Source organism: Vigna unguiculata, chromosome 2 (genome assembly GCF_037176805.1).
Source record: "Vigna unguiculata cultivar grain cowpea cultivar isolate G323 ecotype 2 chromosome 2, ASM3717680v1, whole genome shotgun sequence".
NCBI lineage: Eukaryota > Viridiplantae > Streptophyta > Magnoliopsida > Fabales > Fabaceae > Vigna > Vigna unguiculata.
This window is the reverse complement of record NC_140793.1, coordinates 19,231,544-19,248,727: the sequence shown is the minus strand read 5'-3', so window position 1 is coordinate 19,248,727 and position 17,184 is coordinate 19,231,544. Positions and strand designations below refer to the sequence as shown.

At 34.0% G+C, this 17,184-nt stretch overlaps 1 protein-coding gene across 2 annotated transcripts; it reads left to right on the top strand.

Annotated features, from left to right (window-relative positions):
* Nucleotides 1–234: 234 nt before the first annotated feature.
* LOC114173519 (Di-glucose binding protein with Leucine-rich repeat domain-containing protein) lies at nucleotides 235–15,716 on the top strand. Of its 2 annotated transcripts, none has more exons than XM_028057975.2 (9): nucleotides 235–799; nucleotides 882–1,946; nucleotides 2,497–2,647; nucleotides 3,259–3,322; nucleotides 8,837–8,928; nucleotides 10,761–10,832; nucleotides 11,495–11,572; nucleotides 12,205–12,410; nucleotides 15,133–15,716. In XM_028057975.2, the coding sequence occupies exons 1-9, from the start codon at nucleotides 697–699 to the stop codon at nucleotides 15,234–15,236; spliced, it is 1,935 nt and encodes a 644-aa protein (XP_027913776.1). In that variant the 5' UTR covers nucleotides 235–696; the 3' UTR covers nucleotides 15,237–15,716. The 2 variants fall into 2 exon arrangements, with proteins under 2 accessions (XP_027913776.1, XP_027913777.1); XM_028057976.2 differs by having other exon boundaries at nucleotides 247–799; nucleotides 3,259–3,330; nucleotides 8,860–8,928.
* Nucleotides 15,717–17,184: the final 1,468 nt, after the last annotated feature.

Here is a 17,184-nt window from a genome sequence, read left to right as displayed (position 1 = left end):
CAATACTAAAAAAAAAGGCTTATACATAAAATACTTCTTATTTTTCCTGTTTTTAAATATTTTGTTTCTATTTTCTAAACATTCTTTTCTTGTCAGCAATTTTCCGCGCTTGAATCTAAAGAAAGCATTGATAACCAGTGTTGGAGAAAAAAATGCTCTTGAAAGAATTTCTCATTGTCCGAACGGTGCTTGCCTGGTCACGTGTGCAAGACTAGGACAAAAAAGCTCCATTTATTGTACATATCAACATCAAGTTCACCAATAAGTCACAGCACTCACTCACATAGAGTAATCATAGCCAAACTCCCACCGTTTTTGTACAGTATTAGGATTTTCTAATTTAGATGCTTTCTCAGTTCTCGCGCACTCCCATTATCCCTTCCCAACCTTCTTCGACCACAAGCAAGAAAGTTAATAAAGGTCCTGGCTCAGCATTAACCACCCCCAAATATCAAAACTAAAAAGTGCCAAAACTTCGCCAATGAATTTATCACTCCCTCTCACTCACGGCACACAAAACACCTTGTATATCTTTCTCTCTACTCTAACAATGTTTCCTTAGAATCTTCATTTTCATTTCATCTAATTTCTTTAGATTGTCCCATTATTATTACATCATTACCCAGTCTCCTCCTTTCCCATTTGGCACCAATCTTTTCTACACCATCATCACAACCCAACTAAAACACACACACAATGTCTCTCTTTCTCACTCTCACCCTCACTCTCCCACTCTTGAGCATCATCTTCAGCACCACCACTTCCACCAATCTTCCCCGTTCTTTTTCATTCCCATATGGTAAGCATCTTCACACACAGACAAAAGCACTCTTAACACTTCATTTCTTTTATTTAATATATTTAATTTTTGATATTGAAAGGTTTGTCGTATCGCATCGACTGTGGAAGTCCGACGAACACCACGGACCCGTTCAACACGACGTGGCTGTCGGACCGGTACTTCAGTGGCGGCGCCACCGGGATCGTGTCGGAGCCGCTTCACTTCCACCATGCGCACGAGAAGACTCTCCGCTTCTTTCCAATCTCCTCCGGCAAGAAGAACTGCTACGCTATCCCTTCCCTCCCTCCCTCGCGCTACCTCCTACGCACATTCGTCGTCTACGACAACTACGACGGAAGGTCCCACCCTCCCTCCTTCGACGTCGCCGTCGCCTCCACCGTCGTCTTCTCCTGGCGCTCGCCATGGCCCCTGTCCCTCGCCCGTGAAGGCGCCTACGCCGACCTCTTCGCCACAATCCTCTCCTCAGAAGCCCTAATTTGCTTCTACAGCCTCGCCACGGACCCGCCGGTGATCTCCTCCATCGAGCTCTTCGCAGCCGATCTGGCCTCCTACGACGCCGCCGCAATCGCCGACAACGGCACTGTGCTTGTCAACTACGGGAGACTCTCCTGCGGCTCCGACCAGTGGGGGCCGGGCTTCTCCAACGACTCCGACCTGTTCGGCCGCTCCTGGCAGTCCGATAAGGAATTCCGAACCGGCCGGAGTAAAGTCGTAGCCATATCGACGCGGAACAGCATAAGTGGGGCTGAGCAAAAGCCGAATTACTTCCCGGAGAAGCTTTACCAGACGGCGGTGATGACGGCGACGACCGCAGAGGAGAGAGGCGGGGTTTTGGAGTACGAGTTGAGCGTGGACGCAAAGCTTGATTACTTGGTGTGGCTGCATTTTGCTGAGATTGAAGGGCGGGTGAGGAGGGTGGGGGGAAGGGTGTTTGATGTGTACATAAACGGTGATAATTTGACCAGGGTTGATATATACAAGCAAGTTGGGGGTTTTGCGGCGTTTACTTGGCATCACACGGTGAAGAACTTGAGTAGCAGCCTGTTGAGCGTGAAGCTCGTGGGGGTGGTGGGTGCGCCTCTGATCTGTGGGATTGAGAATTACGCTCTGGTGCCTAGTGATCCTTCAACTGTTCCTCAACAAGGTGAGTGGGCGGGTGTGTTTTTTGACTTTATTTTCGGTAATTGAGGGATTGAGAAGTATGATTTTGGTTAATTTAAATTCTGTGTGATTTTGGAAATTTGATGCATAGAAGGGATCGGGTTTTGTTTTCTTGATTTGGGAAGGATTTTCTGTTTTTAATTCATTTTTTCACGGATGCAAATTGGGAAACTTTGATGACCGTATGGAAATTGACTTTGGATCCATCTATCGGTTTTTCGCTAATAATTTTGTGGGGAATTGATGTCATAAGGTAGTGTGTTATTGGAAATTTAGTTGGGATGTTATGATTTACTAATTTTGTGAAATATGTTAACCGATTATTTGGGTGGTTGGTTTGGGCAATTTTTTTCTATAAAAATTTTGGTTGTGAATTTTGTGCTAATATATGTGGCAATTATTTTGGTAATGAATTTTATTTACATCAATGTGCAAGGAGGGACTTGGTCAAAATTTTGTTGACTGGAGAGCAGCCACAAAAGAATTATGGTCACTGAATGACCTTTTCTTTCTTTTTCTATGTTTGGGTGCAGTGGATGCCATGAAAGCATTGAAAGATTCACTTCGGGTGCCTGAAAGAATGGGTTGGAATGGTGATCCTTGTGCTCCTACTAATTGGGATGCGTGGGAGGGAGTTACCTGCCGTATGAGTAAAGATAATACTGCTTTGGTGATAAGTCAAATGTATGCATTGCTTCTTATTCTCGAAAGTTATTGAGCTTTAAATTGGTTTTTGGTAAGAAGATTATTGCTACGTCTTACTAAAAAAAGTCTCTTAATAATTGCATTTGAAGCTTTATGCGTAAGGTTAGCGGTGTTGTGGTCGGTTAGATTTCATATGCTAAGTATACTGAAGTATACTGACTACTGAGGGTGGGTGAGTCTAAGGTGCTCATGATATGTTGTGGCCATATCATTATATCAGAAAGGCTTATTATAATTCACCAAACTAAGAAAAAGAAATAAAGAAAGGCTTATTATAATTCAGCAAAAAATAGGAAAAAATAAATAAATAAAGGCTTCTTATATCTTTTTTGTAGAATAAAAAAGTATTTCTCCCTCCTCTTAATTATTCTGCCAATCACCTTTTGGAGCTTATTAATACTCTTTACCCTAAATAGCTTGGTAGGTAGGGCATTATGGGTTCAACTCATGCTCTCTGAAACTAGAAAAAGAAAAATAAAATGGTGGAAGCCACAGCTTGTTTTTTGTTCAGACAATATTTCTTCAATCATTTATGATTTATTTCTTCTCCTACATTTTTTGTTTTATCCATGTTTCAATCTTGATTTCAGTGATTTGGGCAGTCAAGGCTTGAAAGGGTTCATAAGTGACCAGATTAGTCTTTTGTCAGATTTGGTAAGCCTGTAAGTATCAGCAGCCAAATTTTTATATGTACTAGTTTTCTTTCACATCATGCGGTTAAATTGATATGAGATGCCCTGGTTGTCATGTTATAAAAATAGGCATAGTTTCCAGTCATTATTATGTTCTCATTATATTTTTGTTTAGCTTATATATGTGTTTGTTCTATCAGAACCAAGGTTGTCAACCCAAAAGTCTATGTAAACTTTACAAAGATTAAAAAAACTCAGCTCAAAGTCATAAAAGTTTAACTACTGCAAAAATAATATTTTTTTTTAAGTGTAAATGGTGTTCTTCTAGTAAGTATTCCAAAATCAACAACACCTTAGTCGTAATCCTTTCGCTTTTAATGTCTTACAACGGTCACTCCTCCTGTCCTTCTAACATGAAATGACAAGAATTAATAGAAACATTATAACCAAAATAAAAAGAACAGAACTCAAATAGAACTTAACCAGACATTTTGCATAGGGGACAAGAAAACATATTCAGACATAACATTTGGAAATGAAACACAACAAACAGAATTGTGCTTTAATTACTCATCAATCCAGTAAAACAAGCACAGTATAATGTCAGTTGGGAAGATACATAAAACACATTAACACAATAGAATACCTAAAACTTGGGCACAAACAATACATGAAACAACAACAGAACACATGGAACCTGAGCAGGTGTTAGTGTACAGTTAATAATTGGTATTGTGCATCTAATAATTAGGGGTACTATGCAATGGTCAATGGTCAACAGTAGTCAATAGTTGACCAAATTGTGCATCCTATTCTATGCATTGTAGTATAAATACATACATGTACAGAACTTTGAAAGTTAAGTGAAGTTCAATAAAATCAGTTTCATGAAATATGTTTCTACTTTCTCTCTCTCTCTCTCTCTCTCTCTCTCTTATGAAGTTTAACAGCAGGAATAAAACATGTTCTAAACTTGCTTGTATTTGAAACTTGAATGCACAAAATAAAAAAGATTTGAGGAAATCATTGGATTGTGCATTTGGGTTCAAGAGTCATGACCTCGATTTGAAGCCGACAATGTGCTCCTTGATGAGCCACTTCCAGGATATACTGGATCACAATAAGCAGAAAATGCTTCCGTTGTATGGCCAGAGTCAGGAATGGATTTCTTGTTTCTTGAAAGATCTGCTGAGTTTTATTGGTAGCTAGCTGTGACATAATTGTGAGGTTTCCATGTGTTTTTCCTTGAAGCTGAAATGATGTGCAGAAGGGGACAACTTCAACATGGTTTTAGGCAAATGGAGTGCAGAAATAAAATTTGATTCTCATAAGTCACTTCTTGCATAGCCTTCTCTGAAGCACTTATGCAGTGGTTTGGACTAAAACAGGCTAGGAACAATATATGAAATGCAAATTACAAATTATTACATAAAATCCAGTACATAGTTCCTTGGACAACAACTTCTCCTTTTGTGAAACACAAGATTGGAAACAATAGGAATGACTACCTGATCATAACAATACAACTTCATTTGCTCAACTTCACAAAATTTTCTTGAAGGAGTTTTTTAATCCCTAGAGCCATAGATCAATATTCAGCATGTGCACTGAATCGAACAATGACACTTTATTTCTTATGTTTCCGGGAGACAATATTCCCTCCAATGAATATACAATATATTGTGGTGGATCTTCTGTTCGTGGGACAACCAACCAAATCTGCATCATAATATCCCATAATTTTAGTATTTCCTTTGTCCTTATACAACAATCCTTGTCATAGAACCTTTTGTGTATGTGAATTACAACATTCCAGTGATCAATATGAGGATTTTGCATGAATAGACTAACAACTCCCACAACGTAAGAAATATTAGGTCTTGTAATATTGAGATGAATGAGTTTTCCCATCAACCTCATTTGTCTTTCTGGATCTGAAAAAGTTTGACGTTGGTCCATTGTCAATTTTTGATTTGGATCCATGAGACTATCAATAGACTTGTAATTTGCCAACCCTGTCAATATACATCCTGTTAAACTAACTGCCATAAAACAATATAATTGGAAGTCTAATTTATGCCACAAAGGTATATCTTCATTTGGAACATCACTGACTCCCTTTTCCAGATGATCATAGTATCCTTGACCAAGGAACCATAACTCCACAAACACGGACTAAAATAAATAGTTCTTCCACTTGAGTTTTTCATGGTAGTAGGAGTAGCATAAAAAGGTAGCAAAGATAGTAAAACCTATTGCAATGACAAAGAACCGCAAATAGATTTGAGGAGAGGGTTAAAACTCTAAGCCTTGACCAGCTACCCAAGTGTGTTGAACCAAGAAGTCAAGGGCTGAAATGTATATAAAAGACGTTAGCGAGACAAATGGTGGTGGTTAGTGATATTCTGACATTGGGAAGGTTACACATGGGACACATGCATGGTGAGGGCTAATGGAGATTGGCGTATGGTGGTGCCTCACAACTTTTGGTCACTTGATCACTAGGGTTGGGTCACACTTCTCGATGCACAGGAAACAATGATGACCTAAAGATAGGGCTTTTGATACCAACTTGAATTTTAATGATAAAAATTAGTGAGTTACTGTACTTAGTTATTGTAAGTATATATACACACACACACATATATGCACATACATGAAAGAGAAAGGAGTGCATTACAAGGAAAAGGTATACCCTATAATACCCAACACTTAGGCTAGGTACATACACCCAAAAAAGCAGGTTTATGTAAGTTGGGCAATACAATAACAATCATAAATTTAACAACATAATTTGGAGATGCATACAATACATCTTATAAAGGAAACTCAACGTGGTAAGTTAGTTAGAATTACAAATAAAATCTTAACTAACTAAAACGTATACATTGATTACTGTTCACTAGATGGTCTACCATTCTTGTCATTAGACTCTCTACTCGTGAACGTCTGCAATAGGTAGAGTTCAGTACACTAAGATCTACAAACTCCACCTTGGACTATCACATCTTTCACCTGGAATTACTACTAGTAATCCATGTTCAAAAAATGCGGACAATGCATGTACTTGCTCTTGAGAATTGGCCTCATGAAGAGATTTGCTGGGTTCTCCTTTGTAACGATCTTCTTCACTTCAGTTCTCTTATCAATATGAAAGAAGTGTTATTTCACGTTGGTATGCTTTGTCTTACCATGCTGATAGGATCCTTGGCAAAACAAATTGCACTCAAACCATCCATTAGATCCTTCAACAAAATGTCATCCTCTTTAACTTTTGCTATGCAATATACTTTGCTTTTAATGATAGACAAGGCTGGTTGGGAAGTAGCTTTCCAACTAATTAACGATAGCCAATTGTGAATGTGTAGTCTGTGATTGACTAGCATCCAAGTCTATGGTATAGTCAGAGCTTGAGAATCTTGCTAGAGTACATTGTGAACCACCCTTAAAGATAATTTCAGTATCCTGGTTCCCTTCAAGTATCTTATAATCCACTTCATAGCTTGCCAATGCTCTTTCCAATGGGTGCTCACATCTACTTACCAAACTAGATGCTTGAATAAGTATAAGGTTTAGTTTAGTGTATATAACATACGTTGAACTTCCCACTTCACTAGTATAAGAAACACATGACATGTATTGCTTCTCCTCATTATTTTGAGTACAACTGAGTTCAGAAAGATGTATGCCATGTATGCCAAAGTTTTTCTCACGACTTTAATACCTTCCATTCTAAAACGTCTGAGCACCTCTTGAATGTACTGCCTTTGACACGTAAAGTACTTTTGGGTTAATCCTCTTGATAACCGTTAGGGATATCAAAAATATCCGTACCCGCGGGTATCCGCAGATAAAACCCGCAATGGGTAGGAAACAGATATTAAAAATGGATACCCGCGGGTACCCGCGAGTACGGATATTTTTCATACCCGCATGTTAACGGGGTGGGTACAGGTATCATAGTAAAAAACATTCTGACATAATTTTTTCTAAGCTGCACATCTTGTCTTCTGTCTTCATTCTTCCAGCTTCAAGTATTGGTACTTGTCTTCTTCCAAGTACACCCCTTGATATTCTTCTCTTCCCCTTCTTTGAAATTGGGCATATACATCAAATCCTATATAGACAATGACGTTTATGGTATGCTTGTTGTCAAATGATGGAATCAAAATAAGATTATTTGGCACGTGACAGTTGAGGTTTATTATTTGATTATTTTTCAGGAATCAATCAGAGAAAGTGGACTTTTTAATAAAAACACTAATTAAAGAATTTTATATTTATTTTTATAATTATTTGGACTTGTATGGACTTGAGTTTGTTTTAACTTTATTTAAAATTTATGACAGTGATGTATTTTATTTTATTTGAATTTATGATTAAATGTTTATTTTTAAAATAATTTTGTAAATACCCGTGGATACCCGCAGATATGAAAAAAATAGACAGGTACCCGCATAACAGATACCCGACAGATATGGGTACGGGTACGAGACGGTTATTTATCAAGCGGGTAGGATATGGGGGAGCTACTACCCGTACCCTACCCACCCCGTTGACATCCCTAATAACCGTCTTAAAATCTTCACAATTGTGTCCATATCTTTCATTTCAGATTCACTACCAAGTAGCTATTTCAACCTTTTGATCTCATCCTTGTGACGAAAGGCTATCAATATGCTGTCTACGTATAACAGGTAGACAAACGCACCATCCTTCACCTTCTATAATTGACATGTGGATCATAAGGACTTTCATTGTGCCCTTGAGAGATGAGCAATTCAAGCCTCTTATGCCATTGTCTAGGAGATTATTTCAGCTAATACAGAAACCTCTTCAGTTTACACACCTACTCCTCCTTACGTGCCTCCTCAAAACCTTTTGGCTAACACATTAGAATGCCTTCCTCCAGCTTGCCATGGAGGAAGGCTGTCTTCACATTGAGTTGTTGGAGTTCTATGTCTTGACTTGCTACTAGAATAAGCAAGACCCTGATGGACGCTTATTTGACTATCAAAAAAAGTGAAAATCTGATTGCAAATGGGTACCTGAAGTTGTAAACGGGTACAATACTATGACAGATGCTGCCAAGATAGAACTTTAACAGTTAGTGCAATCTATTTGGCTACCTAAAGTTGTAAATGGGTACAATATTATGAGTTCACTTGCTAGTTTGACAACCATCACTTTTACTGTATGAATTAATATTCTTTTTCAAATATGATCAGCTTTGGTGCTTTCAACTAAACTTGTTTTCTTTGCGTGGCTTCAGCCTTTCTATTATGATATGACACATTAGGTTCATGCAATAATGATAAAATGGAAACTATTCTTAATTTTTGCTGTTCTTAACCGCCAATAAATTCCTTCAATAGTTTTGAGCTACCCTTGTTATACATGCATCATCTTGGCTAGAATTTTGCATTTGGATCTGCTCATATAATTTTGTAGTAGATTGTATTTCATTAAGTTTATGCTTTTAGAATGTATTTTCCTAGAGAAATTTAGTCATGCCTTTGTTTGTTTCTATCATCAGGTAACATCTCTTCAATTTTACAGGAATTTGAGTTCTAATTTGTTGACGGGTGAAATACCTTCTGGACTAGGTCAAAAATCCCTCATACACCTGTAAGCTTTGAGTTTTTGTTTTCTACTAGTCATGCATAATACTTTACCTAACTCAACTGAATTGGAGTCTTTTGTTTGATTAGTTGTGGATACGTTTCCAAGTTATTTACCCACTTAGAATTGATAGTTTGTGAGAGATGCTTCTTTCATTTATATTTGTAGTTGTACCGAATATTGGATAGAAATATCTTTTATGCTTTTCTGGAAGCTATGGAACATCACGTTTAGAAACATCATATGGATCATTCACTAATAATTAAATGTCATCAGTTTTATACTTTTAGCTATAAATTTGAAATCACTATTTGGTTTTGATGCCATAAATTGAAATTGAATGATAGATTTATTGCTTTATATTTACATATGAAGGACCTCAATGGATATGTACTGGAATATTATCGTATATCTGGATATTATATAATTTTCTTGCATAGGCAGCTCATTCAAAGTTACCACAAACAAGTATTTTTAAAAATTTAAAACTTTTTTTTCTTTTTTTGTAATCCAAACACAAGAAAATATCCATTTGCATTTCTATTATTTCTATGATATAATATATTCCTGAAATAATAGAAAAATTTATTTAATATTTCTCTGAGATATACATTATTGAAATACAAGAAATAAAGTTATTTAATCACGTCTTTGCATTTAAAATATTTTCTTTTCATGTTGATTCATATGATATTTTTCTTCAATTAGTGCATGTCAAGAGAAACTTTCACGTGTATTCTTGTTATTAATTATGAAAAAGTAATTTAATGATCTTTGGACAAATTAAAAAATATATTTGATGTCTTATCTTGATTTGCAAAATGTGTACTTTAGAGTATTTTTCTGAAAGTAAGAAAAGTAGAGAAAAAAAAATTCATGGAAAGGTAGAAGGGAAATTTATTAATATATGATGGTTATAGTAATAGAAAATAGAAGTGAAATTTTTTTTGTTTTGTTTCTATTTCACTTCATAAATAAGATTACTTGATAAAAGGAGAGAAGCATGATCTATGGGTAGGAGAGAGAAAGGGGATTATTTGTTTCTTGAATGTACTTAAGAGTATTTTTCTGGAAGTAAGAAAAGTGGAACAAAATATTTTTTTATAGAAATGTAAAATGGAAATATGTGATGGTTCCAGTAATTGAAAATACAACTGATTTTTTTCTTTTTTATTTCATTTCATAAATAAGATTCAAGAGTAAGATTATTTGATGAAAGGAGAGTAGCATGTTTGAGGATCTGTGTAGGAGGGAAAAAGGGCATTATTTGTTTCTTGAATGTGTTTTTAAGTAATAAGATTTTGACTTACATATGTTCTTAGTATCTCAAAATTTGAGTGTAAGTTTTAGTCCCTTAAATTTAAAATTGGTTTTTTAGTCCGTGTAATTGGAAAAAACGCGTGTCCTCCAAATATTATTAAAACTGTTGCTTATAGGACTGACAATTACAAGTTGTTTCATGGTAACCTATTTCAATTTTTTATTCTTATTATCAAATACCTTATTACTTTTCCTTTTGAAGTATTCATTCTCACAAATTTTGTGTAAAAGCAGTTTAGACATAGGGACTAAAATAAGCTTTTTTTCATATTAAAGAAAAGATCAATTTTAAATTTGAAGAACCGAAATCAAAATTTGCTCAAATGAGGGACTTAGAGAAATTTATGGAATTAAAAGGAAAAGCGCTATGTAAATCCAGGAGCAATTAATGGTGTACAGTTTCTTTCTTTGTGGAAAGAAATGTTTCTATTTTGATTCAGAGGTTTATCTATTTAAGAAAATGTAATGTTTGTTTATCTAACACATTCATTGTTTTTTTTTTTCCAAAAATACTATAGGGACTTGTCAAACAATCAGTTAACGGGCTCAATACCTGATAGTATAGGAGCCTCTTCAAGTCTGCAGCTCGTGTAAGTATCTACTGCATTATATATAGGATTTTGTTAAAATGTGGCTTCAGGACACGCGTAAGGATAAAAAACTGTTAAATGAAATAATAAACATAATACTTCCTTAAAGAAATAAGGTTATCGATAAATGCTCTTCTTGTGTTGTGTCGTGTGCATCACAGCAAATTTCTCGACAAACTCTAGTGAAGTCTCCAAATTCAAGAGAGAGATATTTCATTATTTAGAGCAAGCTTTGTCAAGGAAATGGTTCCCTTCTTGTCTTCTATTACCAAGAAATCAATTAATATGATTGAGTGGACATAACTCTCCACTATTAATGTTAAATTCTTTATATATCTTAATTCCCTTCAGTTACTAACTGCCTAACTAACTGTCCTCTTCTTTTGTGGACATTTAGTATCCTTCTCTTTTGATCCCAACACAAATACATCAGGCTTGATTACTTTTTGTAAGAGAAAACGTTATGTCCAGGCATCTTATTATTTTCCATTGAAGCTACTATTTTTCTTCTCTGTTAAGTGGTTTCGCATTGTAGAAAAGAAATGGTAGATAATACATGACCCCTAGTGAGTCTTAAGAAGGTGTCCCTTCTACCCTACTGGCAATTTTTTCTTACTTGATTCATTTTTCTAATCTTTTTTTTTTTTTTGACTAATTGTTAGGCTATTGAATGGTAACTTATTGGAAGGACAAGTACCAGAACAACTTTATTCCATTGGTGTGCATGGTGGAGCTATAGAGTATGTCAATTTAATCCAATACTTTTATTCTATAATCTTCTGGATAATGTGTTCAGATTGAAATAACTTCCATACTCGATTATCATTATCTATAGGGTCCTGTCTATGTGTTTACTTATTTAAAATAAGCTGCTCGCAAAATCACATCCATCTAGGTCTATAATGTCGTCTATCATCTGCATTTAATACCAAAATTAGCTTATGACAGATCTTTATGTAAAGTTTCCAGCTCCTCTATAACTTTCATTTGTTCTGCTTGTATTTTACAATAAGGATAACTACATTGTATTTATGTAAGCTGAAGTAAATTTAATGATCTCTGAAATCCTTAACTTTTTTTTACCTTCAAACTTTAAAGGATGAGTTGTCAATGATTTTTGTTTGACCGAATATTCAAAAGTACATATATAGCCAATTTTTACAAGGATGCTCCTGCTAAGATTTTTTTCTTCTTGGCAATTTGTCAGCATTAGTTGTTTCCTAAGTTGCTTGGGATGTAATAGGTACTAAAGTAGTATAACACCAAAAGATTGTGTGCCATGGTGCACTTATTAAAGCGGAATTAAATTGTAGTTATATAATTCAGTGGTAAATAATTTCTGACACCTTCAATTTGATTTGTTTTTCCTCAGTCTCTCTGGAAACAAAGGTTTGTGTGGTGTACCATCTCTGCCAAGTTGTCCTATGTTTTGGAAGAATGGAAAATTATCTACTCAGGGTAAAATTGCAATAGGCGTGTCCTGTTCTTTTGTTTTCTGTGCGATACTGCTGCTGGTCTATATTTGCATCAGGAGGAGAAGGAACGACTATGACTTTGCTCTACCTCATGAATTAACATGTAAGTATGATTTCATTTTTATTTTCTTCAGTTTGAACCCAATTAGTACAGCAGTGATCACAAACATTGAAAATTTTAACTGTTTTTCGAATGAAGGCAAAATTAATTCATTGATAGTGAAAAGGTAAAACTATTTATATAGTCAGCAATCAAAGTTAAATCCTATTAAGAAAGTAGGATTGTTTTAATCAAAATTAGAGTATGCAAAAAGCATCACCATATTATGTATGATCCCAACTATGTTGACACTCTATAATATTAATCATTTGTGGTATACCTAAGCAGCATAAAAGTATAGAAAAGAAATATAGAAAAGTAGGGGGACCATATCAAAATCTACTTAAGATACAAACCTGTAGTAAGGTTGAAAACCCATATTCCTAAAGAAATCATCTAAGAAAATTTGGAATGTCATTCTACCACCAACTACGTCTTTCTTTTACTCCAAAGTATACAAACTTATCACGATAATGATTCACTTCTCAATAAATATGAGAAACATCAAATCTCATACTTTTACATTTGAACTTGGTATCATGCCATCTAGATCAAAGATACCAAAGGATAATATGATCCTTTTGGAAAGTCTGCACTACCGAAATTGAGTCACACTTCGACCACAAGCTATGACAACCATTATTGTTTAGATATTTTAGAAAGCTTTAGATTTTATTCTGTCAAGATATTGTAGGAAGTTTCATATTTTATTCCTATTAGTTTTAATTCTATATATTGGTTGTATCTTGGTTTTATAATTAGCATATCAGTCCTGCAATCTCAGAGATCAGTTTCCTAGAAGGTTGTGCTTGTTTCCTAAATTATTCAATCAATGTATGTACGTATATATCAGATTTAATGAGACTGAATGAGAGAGAAATTATTTTCTTCTAATTTTGAGATGGTATCAGGCCAGGTTCCAATCCTGGGACATGTGGGTTTTGGGGAGAAGCCATACTTACTGCCACTTATTTGATAAATAGGTTACTTTCTACTCTTTTGTCATTAAGAAGTCCAATGGAAGTTCTCCTCTCATTCTATCCTCATAACTCATTCACTTAACCTTCCATCTAGAATATTTGGGTGTGTCTCATTTGTACATCTTCACAAACAACAAAGGGGAAAAGTAGACTCAACGACTGTTAAATGTGTTTTGATAGAGTACTCTGTCACATAAAAAAAGGGTATAAGTGCTTTCATCTTCCTTGTAAAAAATTCTGTCAAGTGATGTCGCATTGAATGAGCAAGTTAACTATTTTAGCCATCCTCATCCTCAAGGGGAGAGTTTACAAGAGGATGATGATGTGCTTTTTATATTCCCAGATTTGTCTTTTGGATCAGAAAATGAAAGAAATGAAATTCAAAAGGGTAATACAACTGAAACTTAAGTCCAGAGGGAAAGAGCAGAGGTGAATCAAAATTTTGAATCTGTTGGACCTGTTATTAGGCCACATACAAAATTTATGAAAAATCTGGTGTACAAATGAAGAGGAAATGCCATTCTAGGATCTGTTCATGGTCTAGAGTTCAACCCTATATCATTATGTGAGACGTAATTGTGTCTGTTCCTATAAATACTGATTCTACTAATTATGATGAAATTCCTTGTGATAAATTTCCTTTTGTAGAACCAATTGCACAAGTGGACCAAAGTTTAGATCTCCCACTTGCTCAAAGAAAAGGAACCAGAGCTTGCACTAAACCACCTTATCCTTTTAGCAAACTATCTATCCTTTCAAAAATTCTCATCTATCCATAGAACCTTTATCACAATCCTAAACACCACGACTAAACCTTCTTTTATATTTGAGGCATTAATTGAAAAAAAAAAAACGGAAAGAAGCCATGGATTTGGAAATGAAGACATCAGGAAGAACAATACTTGCAAACTAATCATCCTACCACCTAGAAACTTATGCAGTGGATTACTTGGAGACCTTTGGCACCAGTTGTAAAAATGAACACACGTAATTTTGTCTTTGGCAACAAACCATGATTGAAATTTGCAATAATTTGATGTGAAAAATGCATTTCTACATGGTTTGAAAAGTGCATTTCTACATGGTTTGAAAATCATTATATGAGTTTAAACAGTCATCTAGAGCATGGTTTGACAGATAGATTCACCGAAAACATGATGAGCCTTAAATACAAAATCATGGGGACCACACTTTATCAAGCATTTTGATTTAGGGGGAGTAACATCTCTAATTAGGCTATAGTATTTTCAAACAAAAAAATGCACACTAGAACTTGTCTCGGCGTAAAGGGATTTCACTTCTTGCCAACAAAACGCGCTGAGATAGAAATTTCTATTACTTTTCAACAGGTTGGACGTCTTTACTAGCATTCTTCTGTTCTGTAGTCGTTTTAGTTCTTTTGCCCATATATCCAATCCTTTAACTTAGTTTACTCATGTTGGGAGCGAATAAGGAGAAGGGATTTAAGTCCATCTTTTGCAGTGGCCTTGTCCATATCTCTATTCTCATATGTCTACGGCTCTATTGTCAGCTCTCTTCTGTAAATTAATATTTAAATAGGAGTGACAACAATAAACCTTTAGGAGCGTTAATAGACACATCCTGTCTTTAAAAAATCTAAAATGTTCAGTAAGGAATCGTTTAAATTCCTTTAAATGACTAGAAATATTGCGTTAGAATCATCGCGAATGTTTGATGCTGAAATCCTCTGCTAACTGTTGACTATTTTGTGGTTTCTCATGCAGCATTAGCAGCCAAGAGAAACCGATATCAAAGGCAGAAATCCTTGATGGTTCTTGAGATGGAGAGTCAACACGCCAAGGGACCTTCACATTTTACTACACAATAGCATTTATCTTGATGGAGATGGAATATTGATTGTCATAGCTTTCTGGCAAACACACAAGGACACAGCTTCAGAGAGGATTTGAATTTATTGCAGCATTAAATGCCTTGGCATGATGTGAACAACACTGCAGCTTTAGGAAAGAAATGGCTTTTCTCGTACAAGTTTCGTTGTCTCTTCAAGGTTTCTGGAAGATACTTATTGTACGATGCATGATCCCTCTGTCACATTGTTTCTTGACCCATAAAAAAAAAGCATATACCCTGCAGTGTCAATATTTAGCCGCAGCTTTTGCTGAATCTCTGATAGGTACAACCCATTAATGTATGAAATTTGAGGCACAAGTTAGTGTTGATCTTTTCCTTGGCACATTGACTCTGGTTGATTCCTGTATACCGATTAATGTAGCAAAAGATAAGTGATTGATTTTACTGTACATTGCATTTCAAAGATTTTATTTATCTAATACCCATCATAACTAAATTTCTTATTCGCTCGAGATAATGCTTTCTATTTTTAGTTCCACGTTCTGAAGTATAATTCTAAGACCATTTTGGAATCGCTCCTTTAACACTTCTAAAGTTTGTAATTTAGGGATGGACTGTAGATATGCAAATAAATTCGTTCCCTGATGGGAAATCTCTGCATTAATTGCATTAATTGGGTATGGAGAATTTTTTACTTTTTTCATTTGGGTATTAGATGTACTTATCTCTGTCATAATATCCATTCCGGTCATATTTTCGATCCTGTTTAAATTATTAAAATATTTACAATTAGTTAAGTAATGTTATATATATATATATATATATATATATATATATATATATATATATATATATATATATATATATATATATATATATATAATATAACTCATCGCATTTTCAATATATTTTTTATCTTATAACTTTTATGTAATTATGTTAAAATTATGTATATTAATTAAAAAAAAATTATCTCACATTTGAATATTTATATTATTTTTTAATATTTTTATTTATTGTATATTTTCCTTTCATTTTAAGTGTTTAATAGTATAAACCTTTCATTTACTGGGTAATATAAAAAAAAATTTACTTATTATTAATTATTTTTATTTCGCTTGAAGAACTCTTTTGTTTTGCTAAAATAATTTTCGTTATTTCTCAACCATTGAGTATATATGTTGATATTTGAAAAGTTTGCTTAGATCTCTAAGGTATTTTTCATCTTATCATATCCTTAATTATACATTTATTTATTTTTTTGTGCGATTTCTTTCAATAGTCTCTCAAATTGTTTCTAAGACACACATTTATTAATTTTTTTATTTTTTTATTTTTTATTTATTTTCATCATGTAGAATACTATTTCGATATATTTTATCTACTTATTTTTTATTTTCTAACTCATTATCAATCATATTGTAACTTTTTCACTATAATTGTATAAATAAATTTTATTTACTATAATATAAAAATTTAATGTAATTGTCATGAATATTTTTTTATCACTATCCAACATATATTGGAGTTTAAAAGATACAAGATCTATGTCAAAATTTTATTATTATGTTTATTATTTATTTTTTGCATCATTTTTATGAAGTGATGTATTATAACTTTTATTAGTGTATAAAAAAGATATTCATTAGAATTTAAAAAATTGAAGAAAACAAACATTTAAAATATATTTTAATTTGAATATTTGTTTTTCTTTTATATTTTTTTTAAAATATTTTAAAATTTTATCAAAGGTTTCATTAATGTTTACAAATTTAATAAATGTTTTGGTTCTCATAAAATTTTATTTGGTATTCTAATCTAAAATGTAAACAATTATAATATGTTTCAAAGTATTTGATATCGAAGAAACAATCATCCTACTAATATTGAATATTTAATAATATTATATTTCCTTAACCATAATTTTTTATTATTTTATAAAAATTAATTAAATTAAGGTTTAA